Genomic DNA, 25,006 nt, shown 5'->3' with positions numbered 1-25,006 from the left:
GTAGGGTTCTTCAGATGGGTGGTACCCTGGGATGAGTGGGGGAGAGGAGACAGGGGTCTGAGGGGACTGAGGCCCCCTTCTGGGAGTTCTCCATATGGTTGAGTGAATGAATGAATGAATGAATGAAAAAGCAAGTGCAAAGCACTGTGCTGGTGACACAAATACAGCATCTCCAGGCAGTCCCCCTCTCTGGAAGGAGCTTACTCATTTATTAAGGGAAATCCCGCTTTTAGGAGAATGGTGACCTGGGCAGAGGGTTCCTGGGTTCTGAGCCACTTGCTCTTTTCCTAGGATTTGTTTACAGTACTCCAGAGTAGGCTGGGTGGGCCTGAGCTCCGGCTCGTAGCCCTGCTCCCTTGGCACGTGGTTGGGAGCTGGCACTACTGCAGCATCAGAAAATGGACGGGCGAAAGATGAAGCCGCAGGGTTCCGGGAGCTCAGTACCGAGAGACTTAGCTAGCTCCTCTGAGGCATCCTCTCTGCACGTCTAATGTTTTCTGCTGCAGTGGTGCCAAAATCAATTGGGAACAGATTCCCCAACGGGCTAGAAAGTTACAAATTAATTTTATCTATTTTGTATTGCATTCTTGTTTGTTTTGTTAAACATTTTCAATCTGGTTGGTTTGGAAAGAACAGGAGTTTTATAGGCCTCGTGAGAGTTGGACACCTCTGTTCTGCAGGGCTCTTTTTCCATGGTTCCATGGCATAGAGACAGCAGGAGTATCTCTGGGGGCAGCTGGCTGGCTCAGTGGATGGAGAGCCAGGCCCAGAGAGTTGTTGTGCCTTAAAGGGGATGTCTGCCTCAAGCGTGTGAAGTCTTCCTTAGGTGGAATGGACATAGGAGAATCATTTGTTCCAACAGCCATGAAGCAGGCTCTGTGGAGCTTGTAGAGCTTAGTCAGACATGGAGGACACCAAGGTCATCCATGGCATCCCAGCCCATCACCCATCGTCCAGACTCTTTGTCCTGCCACTGGACTTCAGTGATGGAAAGAGAGCGAGACTGATGACTTTGTACAACACTGCCTCACTTCAATCCAGTCCAATTCATGCATGAGTCAAGCCATCACCTCTCCCCAAAGAAAAACAAAAACAAAGATCAATAGTTTAAATTTAGATTAAAGAGATATGACTGATTCACTGAGAATCCTGAGTGTCATCTTCAATAATCTGGTGCCCTTATTGAGAAGGGTGCTGAAGGACATGCTCTCCTGATGTTCTCAGCTGGACAAATGGGGTCCCCTTCTCCTATATTCCCAGGTTTCCAAGGATTCTGGATAATTATTTAGAAATTACATGCATAGGGGGCAGCTGGGTGGCTCAGTGGATTGAGAGCCAGCCCTAAAGATGAGAGGTCCTGGGTTCAAATTTGGCCTCATAGACACTTCCCAGCTGTGTGACCCTGGGCAAGTCACTTGAACCCCATTGCCTAGCCCTTACCACTCTTCTGCCTTGGAGCCAATACACAGTATTGACTCCAAGATGGAAGGTAAGGGTTTAAAAAAAAGAAAAGCAATTACATGCATGTGCTAATGTTTAGGTCAATTTTAAAACTTACTCCAAAAGCTATTTTGAAAGGACCTAGTTCATTATAAAATAATATTTGATCCTAGAATCAATATAAAGAGCTACTGGAATTTATTGAGTTAAGGGAACTCGTGCTTCAGGAAAATCACTTTAGGAGGATTCATTGAAGACAGGAAGACCAAAGTAGAAGTGATGAGGGAGAGATATGGAGGTAGAATGGATGTGATTTGGCTAGTGGCGTAGAGTTTGCAAAAACCTGTGTGCCCAGGTGGATTATGATGCCATTCACAGAATTATTGAGTTTGGAGATGTGGATGGGGTGGGAAGGAGAGACAGTCGTGCCATCTGCAATCCGGATCACGGTCCTTGCCCTATCCAAAATGAAAAGAGCTCTTAGGCAAGGGTCACTCACCCTAGATCTGCCATCTCTGCTGGAGCCACAAAGGGATTTCCTGGGCAGGGGATGATGAATGGCCTCTGTAGAGCTGCCGTGGGAAGAGCGGGTGGCATGGGGAATGTTGGGGGATTCATTTAGATGGGATTGTGTTGGAGCCAAGCCTGTCTTCCCATCCTCCAATGGATCACATGACCCCTTGAGGTCATTTCCCAGTCCTTGTTTTAGGTATTACTGCTCTAGGGAAAGGCAGCTCTGATTGTAGGGAGGTGGTATGGAGAGTAAGTGGTTTGGAAGGGAGCTTAGAGGCCATTCTAGAGGAAGCTTGAGGTGGACAGAGGTGAAGCAACTTGTCGATGGCCATGCAGCTATTAAGTGTCTGGGGCTGGATTTGAACTCAGGTCTTCTGACTTCCAAGTCCAGGATATCCTATCCACTATACAATGAATTGACTTCAATATATTTTTATCAGGCTCCTGGAAAACTGGCCTTGGCTGCTGTCACAGCCACATCTGGGGCTCATCCCAGCAATCTAGTATCCAAGGTCTAGGAGAGTTGAGCCGTTCTTGGTTAGAGGGTTGTTCTTGGGGCAAGGTGCCATTTCTTTACCTCTAAGCCTATCAAATAGGATGTTTGTAGTTAAGCTATTAGAATTTCCCTCTCAGACGAGGGCAAGGATTGTCTTTGTATCCTCACTCTTTAACAAACTGCAGGACACATGTTGTTGTTTTAAACCCTTACTTTCTGCCTTAGAATCAATACCATGTATTGGTTCCAAGACAGAAGAGTGGTAAGGGCCAAAAGTGGTAAGGTAAGTGTGCCCAGGGTCACACAGCTAGGCAGTGTCTGAGGCTAGATTTGAAGCCAGGACCTCTAGGCTTGGATTTCAGTCCTCTGAGCCACCCAGCTGCCCTCCCCGCACTGATCAGGACTGTTTAATCATCTCAGCGATGTTTTTGTTATCCAAAGCATGGCATGCTCAAGGGATGGAGGGAGTTTGGAAGGGGAGATGCCTAACTGCTTTTGAGTACAGACAGAGATGACTTGCCTAGTCCTGCCTTCCCTAGACCCTCACACCCATATTTTCTGATCCAATCCATATACTCGGAGGTTATTCCCTTTTGATTATTATCCACAGGCTCCTGGGAGAAGGTGGACCTAGAGTGGCCAAGTAGCCATTCTAAGAACCTCCAAGATTGATTTAGTGGCCAGACTTACTTATATTGGGGTCCCCCTCCCCAATGCTTTCTGGGTCTTTTCAGAAGATGAAATGGGTCTGGGGTCCAATCCTTCTAATCTAATCCTTCCCCAAGGGGCACTGGACCAGTGATGGCCTAAGGCTGGGCAAGCGTTCCTTAGGGATTCTCTAGTTCCATATACCGTCTCCGGGCCTGAACCATCAGACCGCCAAGGCTTCTAGACTAGATGCCTCATTCCTCCAGGGAGGATTTTACCTCTTCCTGCTTGGAGATGAGATTTGATCTGAACTGGTCCCTGGGTTGGGGGAAGGGAGATGGGGCCAGGGACAGGACAGGACAAGTCCTGCTGAGTTTGAGTGGGAGGGGTGGGTACAGTTGGGAGGACATGGGGCCCTGCCTGGTGCACAATGAATCAGCCCTGTATCTCTGCCAGGTTAATCACTACCAACCCAGTCCTGAGCAGGCTGGTCATATCCTGGTTACCAACCAAAAATACATCAGACCTGGCCTGGAAGCCGCTGCTAGGGTGGGGGTGGCATGGGTTTCTTATACTCCCTTAAGTGTGTTCCATTTGAATGTTGGACCTTTAGGCTCCAGGAGCCTTTGACCAGCAGCAGCAGCAGCAACTTTAAACATTTCTTCAAGCCCTTGTCTGTTTTGGATACAGGACAGAGAAGTCAAACTGGCCCCCCTCAAACCCAGAACAGGATAACCTGTGTGACCAGGAATCAACCCCATGCCTTATAAAATGACCCAAGGCCATTGGGGAAATGGTCTTTGAGCTAGAGAGATGTACAGTTAACCCCTTTCCTGGCTCTATCATCTAGACATGGGATGGTGAGGCAGGGAGAAAGCTCCCCTCATCAGCTTTCCTAGAAGTTGGGTGGAATGGATTGGGGCTTCCTTCTCCTTTTAAACTTGTTCCTAAACCAGCTTCCAGCTATGGTGCCCCTGGCGTGGAGTTCATGGGTCTTCACCGGGAGAACAACGCTGTGGTACAAATCCACTTCCTCCCTGGCCAGGTGAGGATGCCACATATGAACTAAGCATGGGATAACGGGGTAGGGGGGCAAGGAGGGTGGGTTATGGTGGCATCGCTGGAGACGACTCCTCTTTGCCCAGTTGCTCAGGCTGTAGCTCTGGAGGCACCAGGGACAGACTGGGCAGGATTTAGAAAGCCAAACCAAGACTGCCTCAAAGATTTCCAGCTATTCAGTGCCTAATCCTTGCCCAGAAGGAATTCAGATGATCCACTCAGGGGCAAGGGTCTTCCTCCACCCTCTTTGTTGAAGCTGAAAGAAAGGAGGAAACTGGGAGTGGCTCTACCCTTGGACTTAAGTGGTACCACCTCCTTTTACAAGCTGAAGAATGAAAACCCTGTCATTAACTGATACACCAAAAAATCCCCCCCCCCCCCAGGTTTTATCTAAAATGACTAGCCCTCCCCACCTCCCACCCCTAGGGACTAACTTAAGCAGGGTACCTCCATCTCATCACCAACATCCATTCCCTCCTCCCCTCAGTGCCAGCTGATCACCTTACTGGATGATAATAGTCTGCATCTCTGGAGCCTAAATCAGAGAGATGGAGTCTCTGAATTGCACGAAGAGAAATTCTCCACGCTTCGGGGTCCTCCGGGGTAAGTCCCAGGGTCCAGGCCCTTTCTTTACCCCTCTCTAGATCCTTGACACTAAGGCCAAATTCTCCCTCCCTTTGTCTCCTACCCCTGGGGCCAGCAGGGAGCTTGGTCCATCTTTGGATGAGTCCAGAGTGTGACTTCAGTTTGTACCTGGGGCCAGCTTAGTTGGAGCTGCCCAAGTCGAGTGGATAACTGGTGCACATCGAGGGCATCAGAAGGTATCTGCTGCATTTTTCTAGCATGGTGTCAAAAGCATTGAGGTTTCAGAATTCACAGCCATCTGTCTGGTTTTTTCATGCAGCAAGTAAGTGATATGTTTGTGTTCCTGACTGTTTAATCATCTCAGATGTTTTTGTTTTCCAAAGCATGGCACGCTCAGGGGATGGAGGGAATTTGGAAGGGGAGATGCCTGACTGCTTTTGAGTACAGAGATGACTAGCCCCCTCCTTCCCTCACACCCATATTTTCTGATCCAATCCAGCATTTCAGCCCTTGAACCACAATTGTGATTTTTTTCCTTTTGCAGGGCTGCTCCCAGTGCCACCCAAATCACAGTGATTCTTCCTCATTCCTCCCAAGAGCTGCTATATCTGGGCACTGAAAGTGGCAATGTATTTGTGGAGAAGCTGCCCTCATTCCAGATACTAGAGGACAAAACCATCAGCACGGAGGCTGTCTTGCAATGGTGAGCCAGCCTGAATCTTGGCAGACCTCAGAAGGAGGCTGAGGCCAGGCTTATCTGCTGAGAGAGTGGATAGTCATATGCATGCATGGTATCATTTGAAGGGAGCAGGAAGCCAGAGTAAGGAAGGAAGGATGAGTATATGTATATAAGATGTAAAGCTCATTCAATGAACAGTCTTGAGACTAGGCAACTTGGATATCAATATCAGACAAGATCTTTCCTTTAGTAGGAGAAACGGGGAAAGAGATGGAGACTTTCCCCTTTTGGGGACAGGTTTAGATTTGAATTTCCTCTCCAGTTAGCCATCAGACACCACATGCCTTTCCTTTTTGTCTAGTTTTTGGGCCGGCCCCAAAGCACAACTCCATCCCCTGCAGCTTCTGGGCATGGCTTTACCACCCTATTGGGGCAATGGAGAACATTGCCTCCTTTGAAAAGCAAGGAGCCTGGCCTCCAGTCTGGGGAATTGGAAGATACAGATTGTCCTACATATAGGAACAGTTTTAAATATAGATTTACAAGCATCCACTATGCCTTTGGCATTTATAGGGTAATAGGGAATGATTTCCCTGCTTCCAGGGATTTTCTTGTATTGCATCAATAGCGCCTAAAGGGAAGAGAACACAATCCTTCTCCCTCTCCCCTCCCTCACAATATAGTCTTGAATATTCTAGATACCTCTCTCAGTGGGTCAATTCCCCATTTCCAGGTTGCCTAAGGATTCACAGCACTGGCGAGCATTCGAGATGGTAGAGGCCCTCCAAGAACACCCCCAGGACCCTTCCCAGATCCTGATTGGCTATAGCAGGGGTCTTATCGTTGTCTGGGACCTACAAAACAGCCGAGTCCTGCAACACTTCCTAAGCAGCCAGGTAGGTGGTATGCCATGCGGCTGTGGCTTGTACTGAAGACTGAGGATAGACATGAGCAGAGTACATAGACCAATAGCTACCCCTTGATATTCTAAGAACTGTGTTCTGCTCACTCTAGAGGAGCTCATAGAGGTTCCTAAAATTTGGAGCTGAAAGGACTTTTACATCATCTAGTTCAGCCCTTTAATTTTACAGATGAGGAAACTGAGGCCCATATATAAGGGAATGACTTGCCTAAGGCCTCAGAGCTGGGAATCAAACCCAGGTCCCCCTGACTCTTTTTTGGGTCATATTATGGTTCTATATCTGTATTTATACTGATATTTATTATATCTATATTGATATTTACAAATCTTTTTAAAACCCTTACATTCCATTTTAGAATTTAGAAATATTTCCATTTAGAATTAGAATTTAGAATTATACTGATATTTATTATATCTATATTGATATTTATGAATCTTTTTTTTAAAACCCTTACTTTCCATTTAGAATTAATAATAGAATCCCATTAGAATTAGAATAACAGAAATAATGGCTCCAAGGCAGAAGAGAGTGGTATGGACTAGGCCATGGGGGTTGTGATTTTTCCAGGATCACACAGCTAGGAAATGTCTGAGGCCAGATTTGCACCCAGGACCTCCTGTCACTAGGCCTGGCTCTCAATCCACTGAGCCCCCCAGAGGCCCCCTATAAATATCTTTAAAGTGGAAAGGGGGGGGGGGGTTAGGTGATGGAGAAAACTGCCTACTCATTTGATGTCCTCTCCACCTCTCTCTTCCTCTAGCAATTAGAGAACTTCTGTTGGCAACGAGATGGGGGTTCCATTGTCAGCTGCCATTATGATGGAAGCTACTGTCAGTGGAAAGTGTCCAGTGAAGCTCAGCATCCTGAGCCCTTGCAAAGCCGAGTGCCTTACGGTCAGTAGGCCTGGGTGTCTCTGGTCTCCTCAATGCATCAGTAGACACATGAATCTATCCTTGGTGAGGTGTACCTGTGTGTTCTCTAACCTATTCATTTCTCCTTTTTACCCCCAGGTCCTTATCCTTGCAAAGCTATTTCTAAAATCTTTTGGCTGACGACCAGGAAAGGGTATGTTTTTGGGTTTCTCCTCCTTTTCCTTCCACTCCTCATTCCCTTTCCCCAACTCGTGGAAAATGACCTGTATTCCCTAAACAAATGCACACCTTTCTGCTTGGTGAAGACACATCAGCAATGATTTCCAGTCTGTCATCCACCTTGAGCCGGAGCAATTGGTCCCTAGCCCAGTAGAGGAATGAGTATTGGGAAGAGGAAAGGAAGATGATGTAAGAGCATTGAAGTCCTCATGAAGGATTCCCAAGTCATTTATAAACCTTTAATTCTCTGGCATCCAACATCAATAAATTGGGAATCCCATGCCCGGCATCCTTTCAGCCCTAGGATTTTTTATTCTGGAAAATAGCAAGTTCAAAGAGAAAGGGCGAGGATGAATTAAGAAAATGAATGAGACAAAACCCGGGTCTCCATTCCTGCTTAAACAGGAGCATACATTGGCTATGAGAGCAGTGTGGGAGGAGGGAAGGGAAAGTATGAATCGTGTAACCATGGGGAGATATTCTAAATTAGTAAATTAAATAAACAAGCTTTGGGGGGAAAATAATATTATTAAACAGGAGCATATAGTACTGTGTCCTTGTTGCCAGCACCAGCTAGGGATCTCTCTCCAACAGGGGAGACAAATTGTATCATGGGGCATAGATAGATGGTCCACTTTCTTTGGGGACACTCTTCAGAAAATTGTGAAGTGAGGCTTCCATACATGCCCTGGATGCATGCCCCACTTCTTTCTGGCAGTGTCTAGTCTTAGGGGGATTGAGGTGACTCATTCTGTCTTCTGGCTTCTTCCCTACTCTAGGCTTCCCTACATCATTTTCCAGGGTGGCATGCCTCGCGCCAGCTATGGAGATCGGCACAGCATCTCAGTGATTCATGGAAACCAAGAGACAGCATTTGACTTTACCTCTCGAGTCATTGACTTTACTGTCCTCACAGAGGCTGACTCTGGTAGGCTGGTCTTCTTTCTGGGTGTCTTATCTCCTATGTGGGGCAACACATGGAGAGAAAAGGGGCTTCCCCGTGAGGAACAGAAAGGTTAGGAAGGAAGGAGACAGGCATTTATTAAGCCCAAACATGATCTCATTTAATCTTTACAACAACCCTTGGAAAGAGATGCTATCATTATCCTCTTTTCACAGCTGAAGAAACAGGCAGAGGTTACATGACTTGCCCAGAGTTACACAGCCAGAAAAAGTCTTGATTTAAACTCGGGCGTTCCTGATTCCAGGGCCAGTGCTTTATCCACCAAGCTAGGGCTTGGGACTGGACCTGAAATTTCATTAATATAGGAAGTTGTTAATATTAATAATTAATATTAATGTGCAAGTTGTTACCTTCTCTCCTTCAAATAAGTAGTTTTCTAAGTCAAGATAGACCTGCAGGGATCCTTCTAGATGGTTTAGTGGCCCTCATTTCTATTTAAGATTGACACCACTGATAGAGAGCATTTAAGAAGCTACATGATTTGTCCAGGGTCACAAAGTCAATATGTCACCAGCTAGGTAGTGCCATGGAGAGAGTACTGGGCCTGGAGTCAGGGAGACTCATCTTCTTGGGTTCAAATCTGGCCTCAGACCCTTATTAGCTAGAAAAATCCTGTTTGCCTCAATTTCCTCAGCTATAAAATGAGCTGGAGAAGGAAATGACAAACCACTCCAGTATCTTTGCCAAGAAAACCCCAAAGGGGACGATCAGGCAAGACTGGACAACAAGACTCAGATCTCACCTAGTGGTTTCAAGACTCGCTCTTTGTGGAGGCAGCTGGGTAGCTCAGTGGAGTGAGAGCCAGGCCTAGAGATCGGGTCTTCTAGGTTCAAATCTGGCCTCAGACACTTCCCAGTTGTGTGACCCCCCAAGACTGAAGGTAAGGGTTTAAAAAAAAAGACTCCCTCTTTGTGTCGTAGTCGTCACAAGGAGACAAAAAAATAAAACTGAGCAGTGGGCATTCATTCCTGAATTTTTTTTTTTAACCCTTACCTTCCATCTTGGAGTCAATACTGTGTATTGGCTCCAAGGCAGAAAGAGTGGTAAGGGCTAGGCAATGGGGGTCAAGTGACTTGCCCAGGGTCACACAGCTGGGAAGTGTCTGAGGCCAGATTTGAACCTCGGACCTCCTGCCTCTAGGCCTGACTCTCAATCCACTGAGCTACCCAGCTGCCCCCTATTCCTGAATTTGTGGCAAACCTGGATTCCTCAGCTTTCCTTCATCCCTACTTAACCCTGCTAGAATAGAGGTCAGAAGACTGGCGGTGGTGATTTGGAGCTTCCTTTGGCCACATCACAAAGCTGTGGCTTCCTCATCTGTAAAATAATTAGATATCTGCCTCACCTCATGGGGCTGTTGGGAAGAAACTGCTTTGTGGTGAATCCACCATTTGGTTTAAATCAAGCCCATATCCTCCCACTGACTGGGGATCAGACCTGGTAGGGACCTTAGAGACCATTTAGTCCAGCTCTTTCATTTTATATATATATTTTTTTTTATTGTTCATATAATATAATAAATTCAGAACTGGGAAAGTTAAGTGACTTACCCAAGGTTATATAGATATAGAATTGATACCCAGGTCCTCTCACTGATTAATTCTCTCATACTATCCCATGTGTTATAATTTTTTCTTTCAGTCAAAATCTATTTGACCAAGTGGTGTGTTAAGGCAAATAAGGTGGGGGTAGTCTGTTTGGCTTTCAGGGACCCATCTTCCTCCCACCCCTAACCCAGTCTTCCATTGCGAAAGCTGGGCACAGTCTGAATTGAATAGCACAAGGGTGAATCAGTCTTCTAACTTGGGTGAGATCAAAGGGGGGATGATATTGAAACCTGGAGGGAGAAAGAGAGAGTAGGAGTTCCTCTTACTAATTATTTCATTTTAATGAGGCCTTGAGGCCTTCTGAGCTGGAGAAGAAAGGGTAGGGCAGTCCCAGGACACAGCGTGGACTCTTGTGCTCTCTTATTCTCACTGAGCCTGCTAGGTCCTCTGCTGTCTTTTGTTAAGACTCAGCCCTTCAGTTTTCCTCTGGAAAGCCTGGCGTACCTGAGTTACTGTTCCCTACGCGGTCCTGTTAAGGATGTAGTCCAGAGGCTTGGGCATGATGCTAGTAAATCACGGAATTCAACACCAAACCAGATAAGTACACCGTGTCACCTTCTGTGCTAAGCTTTAGAGGTGAAAAAACAAGTAAGACTTGGTTCCTGCCTTCAGGTGACTGACATAATGATGGAGTCAGGGAGATAAACCAGGCGAAAATTGCTAAAATACAAAACAGAATACTGAAGGGTGTTCTTTTCCTCCTCGAGTTCCTTTTTTTCTCTGCAAGGATGGAAAGAATTACAGCCTCATAAATGAATTCAAAGATGAAATTTCATAAGACACAAAGAAGATATTTGAAGTTTGTTTTTTTTTAAGTCCATGAATTCATGGCAGGTTTTTTTATAATGGGAAATCATCATTTTGTATGGCTTCCTGGCGTATGTACATACATACATACATACATACGTATATACGTATATATGTATATATGTATATATATTTAAATTAATTCACTGGGGGTGGGGCAGTGGATTGAAAGCCAGGCTTAGAGAATGGGAGATCCTGGATTCAAATCTGGCCTCAGACACTTCCTAGCTGTTGTGACTCTGGGCAAATCACTCAAACCCCACTCTCTGCTTTAAAACCAATACACGGTATTGATTCTAAGGCAGAAGGTAAGTGGGTTTTTTTTTTAACAATTTAAACATTTTTTTATTTGGTCATTTTCAAATATTATTCCTTGGAAACAAAGATCATTTTCTTTTCCTCCTCTCCTCCCATAGGGTAAGTGTTTTTTTTTTTAATTCATTCACTTTAAGTATTTTTCTTTCCTATTGACTCCTCCCCTAATGAGCTTTTTTTTTTCTTTTAAGAAAATTCTCACCATTAATATACATAGTCCAGCAAAACAAATTTCCATGTTGGCTGTGTCCAAGCTGTATTGGTCTTATTTTAAATTTTAGATCCGTTACCTCTAACAGGAGGTGGGTGGGGTGCTACCTCTTCAACCCTCTGGACTCCTTTATCATTGCAGTAATTTTAAAGTCTTTGAGACTTGTTTTTCTCTGACATGTTATTATGGCATAAATCGTTCTCCCAATTCTGCTCACTTTCCTCTGCAGCGGACCGTAGAGATGCCTCTGACACTCCATTTCATCAATTCTTATAGCACAATAATCTATTACATTTTGTTTAGCTGTTCCCTAACAGGAATCTTTTTGCTATTTATACGTAAAAGACTATTTTTTCGTAATGAATCCTTTAATACATAGAACATAGGATCATAAAGTTGTTAAATGCCTATCAGAATATAATCAAATAAGTTGGTGAGACCCTTCTGTTTTCTTGTCAACCTACAATTTAATCCTATGTAGTTTTTGAAATTCTCCCTGACCCCACCCTGCTGCCCTCCAAATTCTTAAACCTTTACTTTCTTGATTGCTTATTATATGTAAAAACAATTTGAACTTTTTTTGTTTTTCATTTTGAGCTCCAAATTCTTCCCCTCCTCTTCTTCCTCCCTGAGACCAGTAAGCAGTCTGATATAGATTATACATGTGCAACCATATAAAACATATTTCCATATTAGTCATTTTGTGGGGAAAAAAACTTGAACAAAAGAAATGAAGACAGAGAAAGATTGTATCTTCAGTCTGCATTCATAGTCTATACAGTTTTTTTTTTCTGAAATCCTCCTGTTTATCATTTCTTACAGCAATAGTACTCCATTACAATCATATACCACAACTTTTCTAGCCATTCGCCAGTTGATGAGCATCCCCTCAAGTTCTAATTCTTTGTCATCAAAAAAGAACTACTACAAAAAAGATACAAAAAGAAAATTTGTACAAATAAATAATTTCTGGGCCTCTATCCATCATACAACACCAAATTGAATTATTAATAACTGATTTTTCTCTACCCTTAAATTATTAGTTATCATTAATCCTGCTATTTTTGTAATATTTTAATAAGATGATGTGGTTATTTCTTAAATGTTTCCCATGCTCCTGTTTTTTTTTTTTAACCCTCTACTTCTGTCTTTAGTATAAATTCTAAAACAAAAGAGCAAATGGCAGGTAATGGGGATTAAGTGACTTGGCCAGGGTCACACAGCTCAGAAGTGTCTGAGGTCAGATTCAAACCCAGGACTTCCTATCTCTAGGCCCTGACTCTCAATCCACTGAGCCACCCAGCTGCCCCCCTCATTTTTTATTTATACGCATGTGAGTGTTGAAATACAGTTAGCAAATGTCCATCTTCCCTCAAACTAATGGGAAGATGTTGCATTTAAAAACATTTAATCAGTGAATTTAAGCACTTGAACCTCTTCACTTGGAAATTTTCTAAAAAGATTCGTAAATTCTTGTGCCTAGTGTGGATGCAGATTTGAATATTTGTGTAGGTGCATGCATCATTTTCAAACAGCAAAAGTTTAAGTTTTTAACTGTCTTGCTAATTGCAGCGATTTCATGCTATCTCTAGCATCTCAAGGTACACTATACTTAGAGCAAGGTTCATAATTAATGACAGGATATAAAATTCTTATTTTAAATAATCTTCTTGACAATTTCCTTTTTTTTTTGTAAACTACTTTGTCTTATCTCATTAGATTGTGGTTTTTTTACTAATTGGGAAAAGCATTAGCTCTTGTTTTCTTCTTGGCTTGTCCCCATATATTGGGCAGCTGGTTTGACACAGTGGCTAGACTGCTGGGCCTGACGTTAGGAAGACTCATCTTCCTGAATTCAAATATGACCTCAGACACTTAGTATGTGACCCTGATCAAGTCACTCCACTCTGCCTCATCCATAAAATGAGCTGGAGAAGGAAATGGCAAACAGTTCCAGAATCTTTGCCAAGAAAACCCCAAATGAAGTCATGGAGAGTCAGACATGACTGAAAGAACTTAATAGTAAAATTTGTATTGCTGTTATTTTCATTTTGTGGTTTCTTTGCCAAGAATTCTGACCTTTAGGCAGCTAGGGAGCACAGTGGGTAAGAGGGAAGACCAGAAATCATGAGTATCCGAGTTCAAATTCTACCTTAAACTTTTACTAGCTGTTTGAGCCTGTAAAGTGGAGATGATAAGAGCACCTACCTCACAGGGTTGTTGTGGGAGATCCAGTGAGGTACTTTTCGAACCTTAAAGTGCGATCTGTTATCATTATTTTGTTAATTAGTTTAAAGAAGTAAGTCTAAAGAAGCACAGAAGCTACAGCTTGCTGAAAGTGAACAATTGAAGGCACCACTGCCAACCCCTCTCAGTTATGGAACTCCCATAATTCTCCTAGAATACATCCTCTAAAAATTTTTTTATCTTTATTTTATTCCAAAAACAAATTTACACATATAAGTTTTCCAAAGTTACATGATTCATATTGGCTCCCTCCTTTCTTCCCTCCCCCCTCCAGAGGTGACAAGTGAAAAAAATGTGACACTTAGTCAATTACTATATTATCAATGAACCTTCTTTTAAAAGTTGTTTTTCAGTCACGTCTGACTCTTTGTGACCCCATTTGGGCTTTTCTTGGCAAAGATACTAGGGTGATTTGCCATTTGTTTTTCCTGGTCATTTTACAAATGGAAAAAGTGAGGTAACCAGGATTAAGTGACTTTCCCAGGGTCACACAGCTAGTAAATGTCTGTAAGATACTAGTTTGTGTTACCCTGAGCAAGTCATATAATCTCAACTTCAGTTTCCTCACTTATAAAATGAGGATAATAGCACCCACCCTCACAAGATTGTTTGGAGGATCTCTTGGGATAACACAAGTAAAGAGCACTCTATAAATGTTGCTAGCTATTAGTTTTTTGACTGTAAACAAATTCTTTTACTGCTTTGGGCCTCAGACAGGGCAATAGGATTTAATCAATGTGGCTTGGAGCTGTTATTCAATGGAGTTAACATTCCTTTAAGTTTTAACAAAATCAGAGACTCTTCTAAATACCAAAATCCTATGAAAGGACTTGGGGGTGCCTCTCTTGGGTGGAGGGGTGGAGTGCTTTGGTATTCCAGTGCCCTGGGGTAAGAAGACCAGGGTTTTGTCTGATTCAGCCCTGGGATAACCCTGACCTGAAGGGTGGGCCCAGCAGTGATTGCATCCAACAAGCTATTTATAGCCAGTGGAGGCTTTGAAGGTGGGCCTGCTCCTTTCCTGTCACCTGTCCTGGGAGCTTATCCCCACTTCCCACACACATAGCCAAGTGGCAGGTCTTCTGGGAAGGGCTCCCAAATGTGAGTGTGGCTTCATCCAGAAAAGCTGAAACTGGACTCTCCTAGGAAGTGGCCTGTCCTTCTCAGGAAGTCTTTGAAGGACAGAAGAGATTGGAGATGTTTAAAAAATAAATAAATACTCCTGAGTCTGTATCCCAGAGATAATAAAAAGGGGGGGAAAGAGCCGACTTATACAAAAATATTTATAGAGTTCTTTTTTGCCAAGGCAAAGAATTGGAAATTGAGGCCATGTTGGGGAACGAGTGAACAAATTGTGGTGTATGTTGGTGATGGAATACTGTTGTGTTATGATACATGATAAGCAGGATGATTTCAGGAAACGCTGTAAAGATCTGTAAGGACTGAGGCAGAGCAAAATAAACAGCTGGGATCTCCCAGTGATCTCATTTTCCTCCTCCTCGCACTGGCTTTGCAGCAACAGACCCCAGGTTGCATGCTCAAGGAGTTTGGAATGTGCTCCATTGACTGGGGAATGTTGCTAGACTCATCTGGGGCTTGGGCAGAAGGCACTGCCTCCTAGTGGACTAGGACTGGCAGAGCCCGGAGGAGCCTGAAGCTGCTGAGTCTGGTCCTGGCCTTTCTCCCCAGACTTTGATGAGCCTTATGCCATGGTGGTGTTGGCGGAAGAGGAGTTGGTGGTGATTGACTTGAAGACAGCCGGCTGGCCAGCCATCCAAGCCCCGTACCTCGCCTCCCTGCACTGCTCGGCCATTACCTGCTCCCACCACGTCTCCAGCATCTCCCTGAAGCTGTGGGAGAGGATCATTGCAGCTGGGAATAAGCAGAATTCTCGCTTCTCCACCATGGTACGTTTACAGCCGGGGGGAGCCTGGGCTCAGTGGGCCTTCCTCTCCCGCCACCTCGTGCATTTGGCTAACAGTGAAAATAACCTCAGGGACATTACACCGTCTCAGAACGGGCCGACTCCCGTTATTTCCAGACTTTGTGGATAGGCTTTTGAAGTCCAGTCATTTCTTTTTCAGGGGTGGCCCATTGATGGGGGCACCAGTTTGGCCCCGGATCCGCCTCAGAGGGACCTGCTGCTCACTGGGTAAGTGACTGTAATCCATCTCCCCCAAACGATCAAAGGGGTGCACACAGGATAGTGCCCCTCCCCCCTGCACCCCTGGTTTATTGGCAGAGGGACCAAGACCTGCGCGCCACCCGGGCTCCATCGGCATGCATACCTAAGCTAGCACGCCCTGCCCCTTTTCACCCCTGCTTCCGTACTGTGCCCGCAGGCACGAGGATGGCACCGTGAGGTTCTGGGACGCCTCGGGCGTCTGCCTCCGGCTGCTCTACAAGCTGAGCACAGTGCGTGTGTTCCTCACCGACACAGACTCCAATGACAACCTCAATGAGCTGGGGGAGGACGAGAGGCCCCCACTGAGGAAGGTGAGACCGGGCAGGCGCTCCACTGGCCGTGGGCTTTGGGGAGATGGTGCTTTCGGGGCTGACTTGGGAGGTCTCATTTTTTTCCTTCTGACCCGGTCAGGTTGGCTCCTTCGATCCCTACAGTGATGACCCACGCCTGGGGATTCAGAAAATCTTCCTTTGCAAATATAGCGGTTACTTGGCAGTGGCGGGGACGGCCGGGCAGGTGAGAGGCCAGGCTGGGTTCCCCACTCCCGCTCGTCAGTGGTCCAGGCTGTCCAGCCTCTTGTCCGTCTGCCGGACCGGGACCCTCCCGCTCTTGGGCAGCTAAGCTCAGCCCTCTGCCTTCCCCTCCAGGTGCTTGTGTTAGAGTTGAACGATGAGGATGCAGAGCAGGTGGTGGACCACGTGGAAGCTAACCTGCTGCAAGACCAGGAAGGCTATCGGTGGAAGGGACACGAGAGGCTCCGGGCTCGAGAGGGGTCCATCTGCTTTGAGCCGGGCTTCCAGCCTTTCATCCTAGTGCAGTGCCAGCCGCCGGCAGTGGTCACCTCCCTGGCCCTGCACTCCGAGTGGAAGCTGGTGGCCTTTGGCACAAGTCATGGCTTTGGGCTCTTCGATCACCAGCAGAAGAGACAAGTTTTTGTCAAGTGAGTGGCACCTCCCATGGGGAGAAGGGGGGAGACATGGAAGGATGTGGGGGACGACTCGGGCAGAGGACAGTCACTGCTAGACAACACTTATGAAGGCACAAAATATAGATTTAAAAAATAATCCCTAGGAGCAGCTGGATAGTGCCATGCCTGGAATGGGGGGAGCCTGGGTTCAATTGGGCTTCAGACCCTTCCTAGCTGTGTGACCCTGGGCAAGTCACTTAACGCTCATGCCCTAGCTCTTATTGCTCTTCTGCCTTGGAACCAGTACACAATATTGATTCTAAAATAGAAAGGGTTTAATAATGAACATAACTATCCATCTCTCGGCACAGACATGCCAATGCTGTTTTTGTTAGAATTTAACTTCAAATAAAAAGTGAAAAGACAAAATAAATAAATAAACAAATAAATAAATGAATGAATGAATAAAATAAAATAATAGAAAGGGTTTTAAAAGGGAGGATCCAATAGGAAGAGGTAAGAAAGGAAACATTCCATGGAAAAGTCTCTCACCCATATTTTGTCACCTCAGTCGTTCCTTCCCATTTCCAGATGGGATACTTAGAGCCCTTGAAGAGGAGGAGGAAAAAAGGGAGGGAGAAATAAGTAATATATATGTTTCCTTTCCTCCCTTTCCATCTCCTGGCTGGGAGATGATGTCATGAGTGGGTGGGGGGGGTCCGGGCCTCCCCTTGGGGACCTCTAAACCCTCCTGCCTGGCCCTTTGTAGATGTACGCTGCATCCCAGTGACCAGCTGGCCATGGAGGGCCCCCTTTCCCGAGTAAAATCACTGAAGAAATCCTTGCGACAGTCATTTCGGAGAATCAGCCGGAGCAGAGCATCCGGGCGCAAGCGGCGCGTGACTGGCCCCTCAGGAGAGGTAAGCCCCGAGAGGGGGAAGACATTCATCTCTTCCATCTTCTTGGCCCAAGATGACTCCCAGAAAGCAGAGAGTTCCAAAAAAAAAAAAAAGCCTCCAGCATTAGAATGGACTTCTCTTTCCCCTCTCCTGGGGTTCCCTGGCTGCCTTGTGGGGAAGAGTGAAAAAATGGTTTTCCTCCTGCTTCCTTTGGTGTCTTCTGCTCTGAGAATTGATCTCAGGCCCGGAAGAAGCTAGTTGACTTGGAGTTGGGATAACTTCCTTCTAGAGCCTTGACCTTGGTAAGAGCATATGCCATACTCTTTCCCATCCCCCTCCATCTCCAAATAACTTCTTTTAAAACCCTTAGCACAAATCTCCAAAACAAATTCCCATGCTGGCCGTGGCTAACAATATTCTGCATACCTCTAGCAGGCCTTGGATGGGATGGTCCTTCTTCAGTCTTTTGGACTCATGATTTCTTTATTATTGAGTTGTATTGACCCAAGTCTGGACTTCTTTCAGAGTTGTTTTTCTTTGTATCATTTTACCTCACTTCCTTTTGTAGCATCTCACAGAGGTCTAAAAATGTCTGTTTTATTGTTTTTCATAGCACGTCTTGCATTATATGTACATACCTTTGTTGACCATTCCCCAACAAATGGGCACTCTCTTAAGTTTCCAGTTGCTATTTATATATATTTTTTTTAATTTTGATTTTTTAGTCCTTACCTTCCGTCTTGGAGTCAGTATTGGCTCCCAGACAGAAGAGTATTTAGAGCTAGGCAATGGGGGTTAAGTGACTTGGCCAGGGTCACACAGCTAGGAAAGGTCCAAGGTCAGATTTGAACCCAGGACCTCCATCTCTGCGCTTGGCTCTCAGTCTACTGAGCCACCTAGCTCCCCCTACTATTTATATTTTTGTACTTGTGGTTCCTTTTCTTTGACCTCTCTGGAGCACAGCCCCATTAGTGGCATCGCTTTATATCCTCCCCACTTTTCCTTTCCCGTCTATGTCTCATCCCTTTCTTACCTATCTCTGGCCTAGGGGCAGGAGTTGAATGCCAGAGCAGATCGAGCAGGGTTGCAAAATATGGAGCTGGCCCCGGTACAGAGGAAGATTGAGGCGAGGTCAGCGGAAGACTCATTCACCGGCTTTGTCCGAACCCTCTACTTCGCTGACACCTACCTTCGGGACAGTGAGCAGACTCTGTTCAGTCTAGTTGGGACGGGGGAAGGTGGGGAGGGGGGAGTAAGCCTTGGCTGGCTCAGCATGGCTCCTGCCCTACGACAACCACATCTAGCAAACCCTCGAGCATTCTGGACTGTCCCTTGTCCTCCTTTTTGCTGCTGTGTCCAGAACACCCAGAGTCAGAGGACGTCGCTTTTAGTCTTAATCTTTCCACTTATTAAGTGTGGAATATGGTGCCTCAGTTTCCTCATCCGCAGAATCTGGATCTTACCCTGCTTACTTCACAGTCATTTGTATGGGTCCATTGAAAAATGGATGTAAGAGGGCTTTGTCACCCTGGTATTAAGATCCCAATCTCCCTCTGTTGTCCCTGTTTTCTAGGGTGGAGGATGTGAGCCCATCTGGGCCGGGGTTGGGGGAACCCTGCAGAAGTGATCCCTTGGGTCCACAATGACTTGCCATTCCTGGCTAGGCTGGTCTTTGGTCTTCTGGGCCACCTGGAAAGTGGACACACTGGGATGATCTCTCCTCTTCCAGGGAGATAGGTGGTTCAGGGTCCTTTGTACCTTCACAGATTCTTGCCATTGCCCTTCCCTGTGGGTGGGCACCAACGGAGGCACGGTCTATGCCTTTTCCTTACGGGTACCAGCTCCAGAACGGAGAATGGAGGAGCCTGTCCGGGCTGAACAGGGTGAGTGATGGGCAGGAGGCCCCGGCCTTGAGGGGTGGGGGGAGATTGGACTCTGTCCAGTTGCCTAGAACAGGAAGCCCTTGGAGCTGACCAAGGGGGCATGCCTCCACCTCAGCACCATCCCACCTTCTCTCCTTACAGCCAAGGAGATCCAGCTGATGCATCGGGCCCCCGTGATAGGCATCCTAGTCCTCGATGGCCGGGGCATGCCCCTCCCTGAGCCCCTGGAAGCTGCCCATGACCTCTCAAAGAGCCCAGACATGCAGGGCAGCCACCAGCTCCTTGTGGTATCTGAGGAGCAGTTCAAGGTAGTCTTTGGGCTACTTCTTAAGCTTGAGGCTAAGGGAAACAAGCCCTCTGCTAATTATTTTGCTTTTCTCTGTGCCTTTAGCACATCCTGAGTGCTTAATAAAGGTTATTGCCTGAATGATGCACATCCCCCTTGGGCATAGGGTCTGAAAATCTTCTATAACAACCATGAGGAGAACAGGCCTTTCACGTAGGGTGGGCTCAGACTGGGGCTCTCGGAATGGATCTGAGTCATATTTTAGGTGGGGGGTCTGTAAGAGATCTGTAGGGGTGACCTTGAGTATCGAAAAGAAAGGCAGTATGAACCCCAGTCCTGGGATATCAGGATATCGCTAAGATATAGGACTATGAGGAGGAGGGTTAGATTAGGAAGGGAGAGAATGGTGACAACAGAACAATTCTGGGAAGGAGTTAATTTTTGAGCAGAATCCAAATGAAGGAAGTGATAAAAAGCTTCAGTAGAGAGGAATGAGGAAGAATACCCACCCCCACTCCCTAAGACAGTGATGGCAAACCTTTTAGAAACCGTGTGCCATGCCTTTCCCCCACCCCCTCCTTTACTCAACACAGGGGAGAAAAGAAGTGCTCCCATTGGGCTGCTGGACAGAGGAGTGGGTAATGTGAAAAATGTCCTCAGTCTAGTGGAGAGGGGGAGGGGAAGAAACACTTCCATTGGCTGCTTGGCAGAGGGGCCATTGGTGTGAAAAAAAATGTCATCAGGTGCAGTGGAGCAGGGGGAGAGGGGCACTCTGCCTGCTGTCTTGGCACAGGTCCCATAGGTTTGCCATCATTGCCCTAGAGGATATGGTTGCCGTGGGTGCAAGCCAGTACATAAGAGGAGGAAAACCACAGGAGAGGGAGCGGGTCTAAAGCCCAGAAGGGGAGCTTCCTTGAGTGACGATCTTGTATTCCTCCCCTCCCCCACCATCCCTCTGATAGGTGTTCACCCTGCCCAAGGTTAGTGCAAAGCTAAAACTGAAACTGACTGCTTTGGAGGGCTCTCGGGTACGGCGGGTCAGCGTGGCCCACTTTGGCAGCTGCAAGGCGGAGGACTATGGAGAACACCATCTAACCGTCCTCACAAATCTGGGTGACGTCCAGGTAGTCTCCCTGCCCTTCCTCAAGCCTCAGGTACGATACGGCTGCATCCGCAAGGAGGACGTCAGTGGTATTGCTTCCTGTGTCTTCACCAAATATGGCCAAGGTACAAAGGCCTTGGGCACCCTCAGACCCAGACCAGGCAGGCTTTCCCATCGCTTCCCTGCCCTGGACCCCTATCTTGTCCTTTGGGGAGGGAGCCTGGGGTGGACAGAGCAGGCAGCAGTCTTCCTAAAACATTGTTCTCCCTGCCAATCTGAGTTTCGACCCTCTGCAGTGCTCAGGATAGGAGGGGGTCCCTGGATAGGTGGATTTGGAAATAGGATGTGAGACGTACTGAAGAGTTTGTCGAGGAAACAATGAGCTTCCCCCTTTGAGGGGATGCTGCTCACTTCCCTCTCTCCTTGCCCTCTTATTTAATTCTACAGGCTTCTACCTGATCTCACCCTCAGAGTTTGAGAGGTTCTCTCTCTCCACGAAGTGGCTGGTTGAGCCTCGGTGCCTAGTGGATTCAGTGGAAACCAAGAACCATTGCTCTGCCCGCAATGGGTCAGGCATCAAGAAGGCCCCAAACAAAGCCAGGTGAGAAATAGGGTGGCTCTGTGGGGGAAGCTGGAGTCTGTAAGCAGGTGGGAGAATTCACCCCATCTTTGAATGTCTCCACCCCAGGGGCCAGGAAGCGGGAGGAATTGGGAGGCAGGGTGAATTATCTTAAGGAAAATTGCTTCCTGCCTGGCTCTTAGAAAAGCTCATTGTCCCCTCCCTGCAGGAACTCGGAGAGCCTGGGAGATGGAGGTGGTAAGTAAGCTTCCCTGTAGCCCCTGGGTATGTTGAAGGGCTTCATGGGGGGCTGGGCTCTCAATTGTGAAGAATCCTTTACCAATGTCTGTCTGTGGTCTCAAAGGAATCCTAGATGGAGGGCTAGGAGGAGGCCAGGTACCCTTCATGCCTGTCTGGGCTGGGGATATTTTCCAATTGGCCTCCCTGGAGAAAGCCAGCCTGGTCAGGACTGCTTTATGCTCTTCAAAGCTCTTGAGGACTCTTCTAAGAGAGTATCTATCTCCAGATTCTCCGTCTTATCTGTCTGCCATATTAGAAATTCAAACATCTTAGTATCATTAAAAAAGTAGCTTTTGATTTCTCTGGCCCTAAGAAAGGGTGTTGAGGACCCACCGGGATCCCCAGTCCAGGTTTGAAAGCCCCTGCCTCAGAGCATTGCCCTGGAGCCAGGGTTGGGGTGGGCAGGGGAAGAGTTCCAGAGATGTGAGGGTCAGGATTCAATGGGTCTGTGGGCTCCACTCTTCCTTGCAGGGAGGAGTCAGGAACCGTTGATGGAACGGGCCCTACTCAATGATGAGAGTAAGTGGGGAATTGGGGAGGATCTGAGCTGGAGAAGACATGGAGATGAGTATTACACCCCCTCTTTAGAGAGAAACCTGAGGCAGGGGTGAGCCTGAGATCTGAAAAAGGGAGCAGTATCCCTGAGTTCCTTGGCAGCGGAAAGAAGGAGCATTTTGATGATGCCTAAATTCCCATGAGACCCACTTTCTCCTTCCCCTTCCTACCCCCTTTCCACAGAATAGCTAATGTAAGATATTTGGGTATTAGGCAATACAACTCCCCCGGCCTTAAGGATGGGCAGTGGCTGCTCCTAGTGTCCCTCTCTTCCTTGATAACCCAGCTCAAATCCCCCTTTCTGTTCCTGATTTCCTCCCTCCCAAGCTACCTTATAGCGCCATTACTTTGCATTGATTCTATTCTTTATATGTATATACTTTTCTATAGGACCTCCTAATTGTGTAGTATTATATTTAAGCTTTAATAGCTTAACTGCAGTGAGACTTTTAAAACACCACAGAGTAGGAATTGTCTCTCCCCGAACCCCTGAACCCCCTGGCAATTGGAATAGTCTTCTCAAAACTAGGGAGTTCTGTTCCTTATCTTTGTATTCCTAGCACCTGGCACATTGCCTGATCTATCTATCTAAATGCTTGTGTATTGGTTGTCTTGTTGCAGGAGTCCTGAAGGAGATCCAGAGCACTTTGGAAGGTGACAGAGGGTGAGCGTGTCCCCCATGCCTTCCCCTTGTTCTTCCCCCACCCTTTAGCCCTCTTCAAAAAATTAAAAAAGCTGGAACCAGGATTCACTCTGCTGGTCCATTCCGCTCCCTCCAGCTGGAGAAGTTTGTTCCAGTGAACCTGGGATGTTTCCCCCCTGCATTCTACAGGATGCTATTTCTATGCAGTGCTGCACATAGGATAGTCCTAGAGGACCTCCTCAGTTCTCTATGAAGGTGTTTATGGAACTGAATAGAACGCTACTTAACCAACCACACAAAGTCCCAGCCAGGCAGTGACCGTTTTCTCTTTGCAGGAGCTATGGCGAGTGGTATTCCCAGCAAGTTGCTGGGGGACATAGACACAATAATGGTGGAGGTAGGTGACTTGGGAGGATCCTGGGCAGGGACTTTGCCACCAAGGACTCCCCATACACACAGGCTTTTTTGGGGAGCCCCTGAGACTAATCAAAAGGGACCCCACCCCAGACAGGCATCCAAGCACTCTGGGCGCTACTGAGGGGAGTGCCCAAGGTCCCAGAGAACAGGGCTTCCTCTGTTCCATGGGAAACCCCACCTATAAGAACTCCAGGAGGGACAGGTGAAAATATACACCCTCCCACCCCATCTCCACCCCACCACACACACACACTGGCTCCCAGTCTCTCCTGCCAAGACTGCTTTCAGAAATGCTTATAGCTCAGGCCCTGAGGGAGTCCAGCCTCCCCTGGACACTTGAGCATTTGTCCACCCATCTGCCTCCTCCCCACTCCACCCCCAAACTCTGCCTATTCCCTCTGGAAGCTTCCTTGGCTGGTTTCCTCTCTGAGAACTTTTCTGATCCCATGAAGATGCCCAATCACCTATTCTTCCTATTTTCCCAGTAGAGTGATGAATGCAGATGTGCCGAGGCTGCCTCACAGACTGTGCCACAACACTACTGAAGATCCCACCGTGGAGGGTGCTGATCCTGGTGGAGGTCTGGGTGGGCCTGGACAGAAGAAGCCCCCTGGCCTGCACCTCTGCTGCTTCTCCAGCCTCTCCAACAACCACCATCCCCCACCCTCCCCCTTTGGCAGGGGGTGAGGTTGGAATCCAGAGATGTCCCAGAATGGACAAGATGGCCCCTTCCCTCTCTCCTTGTCTGTCTTGGTCCCCTTTTTGTCAATGTTTGCACAGTTTTTTTTTCCTCCTTCCCTCCTTTTATAGTGGGATGGGTTTTAAATTATAAATTTTAACTGCCTCTGGGTGAAAAAAAAGTTTTTAATAAATACCTTATTACCTCTTCGCTGGATTGACCCAATGATTTATTTAGTACTTTTTTTAGAAAATCCTGTAGGGTTTTACATGGAAATGAATATGGATTTCTAGAAATGTACTGTCAGCTGAGTCCCCGAGGGAGCTGGGACCCCCCCTGAGGACTGAAGGCATAGGGTCTTATCCCTAATCCCCTGTGGGGGGGAGACTATATTTGTAGCTGTTTTAAAACCGAGCAAACTGTGTCTGAACACTGTGGCCTGGTCTTTTTGGAATAAAGGACTAGTGTTTATTATCTTGATGTCTGTGTCTCTCTTCATACTTCCTTGTCTTGCGGAGAAGGTGGGCAGGTTAGGAGATGGCTGGAAATGTTCTCTGTTTTGTCTATCCTGTGGTTTCCTCTCCCCAAGTCCTATTTCAGCTCTAGGTCAAGGTTCCCAAGTGAGGCACCCAACAGGTGCCGTTGTAACCAAATCTGTGAGGAATCTGTGGAGTTCTCCACCATTGTCTCTGGCTGTCTGATGTGGGGGTGGGGAGGCCTTAAATTCAAAGGGCTCTGCCCACTTTCAATGCTTCATGACTCCGAAGGCAGTGCAAGGAGAACAATTATAAACAATGACCACAATAATGTTTGCAAAAAACATCTGGATCTATTTCAGATGAAATGGATCTTGGTCCTCGAGGATAGATGGTAACAGATGGGAAACTACATAATTATGTAGGTATGACATAAAAATAAAATGTTCCCAAAATATCACTGCCTGGGGACAGCTAGGTGGCTCAGTAGATTGAGAGCCAGACTATCAGGTTCACCAAAGCCCCCCAGTACA

The 25,006-nt window shown here is 46.7% G+C and overlaps 1 protein-coding gene across 5 annotated transcripts in view; it reads left to right on the top strand.

The window, feature by feature from the left end:
• LLGL2 (LLGL scribble cell polarity complex component 2) overlaps nucleotides 1-24,477 on the top strand; it is a 78,036-nt gene extending 53,559 nt beyond the window's left edge. For 2 of the 5 annotated variants that reach the window (XM_056817138.1, XM_056817139.1), the window contains exons 4-26: nucleotides 4,061-4,142; nucleotides 4,644-4,759; nucleotides 5,286-5,444; nucleotides 6,154-6,316; nucleotides 7,104-7,236; nucleotides 7,354-7,408; nucleotides 8,214-8,362; nucleotides 15,272-15,489; nucleotides 15,667-15,734; nucleotides 15,925-16,078; nucleotides 16,179-16,283; nucleotides 16,415-16,707; nucleotides 17,444-17,594; nucleotides 18,622-18,772; nucleotides 19,340-19,456; nucleotides 19,598-19,764; nucleotides 20,705-20,969; nucleotides 21,292-21,445; nucleotides 21,633-21,661; nucleotides 22,175-22,222; nucleotides 22,880-22,922; nucleotides 23,237-23,298; nucleotides 23,804-24,477. In XM_056817138.1, coding sequence (XP_056673116.1) covers nucleotides 4,061-4,142; nucleotides 4,644-4,759; nucleotides 5,286-5,444; nucleotides 6,154-6,316; nucleotides 7,104-7,236; nucleotides 7,354-7,408; nucleotides 8,214-8,362; nucleotides 15,272-15,489; nucleotides 15,667-15,734; nucleotides 15,925-16,078; nucleotides 16,179-16,283; nucleotides 16,415-16,707; nucleotides 17,444-17,594; nucleotides 18,622-18,772; nucleotides 19,340-19,456; nucleotides 19,598-19,764; nucleotides 20,705-20,969; nucleotides 21,292-21,445; nucleotides 21,633-21,661; nucleotides 22,175-22,222; nucleotides 22,880-22,922; nucleotides 23,237-23,298; nucleotides 23,804-23,811 — 2,890 coding nt within the window. In that variant the 3' untranslated portion in view covers nucleotides 23,812-24,477. The remainder of the gene's footprint in view (nucleotides 1-4,060; nucleotides 4,143-4,643; nucleotides 4,760-5,285; nucleotides 5,445-6,153; nucleotides 6,317-7,103; nucleotides 7,237-7,353; nucleotides 7,409-8,213; nucleotides 8,363-15,271; nucleotides 15,490-15,666; nucleotides 15,735-15,924; nucleotides 16,079-16,178; nucleotides 16,284-16,414; nucleotides 16,708-17,443; nucleotides 17,595-18,621; nucleotides 18,773-19,339; nucleotides 19,457-19,597; nucleotides 19,765-20,704; nucleotides 20,970-21,291; nucleotides 21,446-21,632; nucleotides 21,662-22,174; nucleotides 22,223-22,879; nucleotides 22,923-23,236; nucleotides 23,299-23,803) is intronic. The other 3 variants (XM_056817140.1, XM_056817142.1, XM_056817141.1) reach the window with 3 other exon arrangements.
• Nucleotides 24,478-25,006: the final 529 nt, after the last annotated feature.

Source organism: Monodelphis domestica, chromosome 2, assembly GCF_027887165.1.
Source record: "Monodelphis domestica isolate mMonDom1 chromosome 2, mMonDom1.pri, whole genome shotgun sequence".
NCBI lineage: Eukaryota > Metazoa > Chordata > Mammalia > Didelphimorphia > Didelphidae > Monodelphis > Monodelphis domestica.
This window is presented reverse-complemented; position numbering and strand designations above follow the sequence as displayed.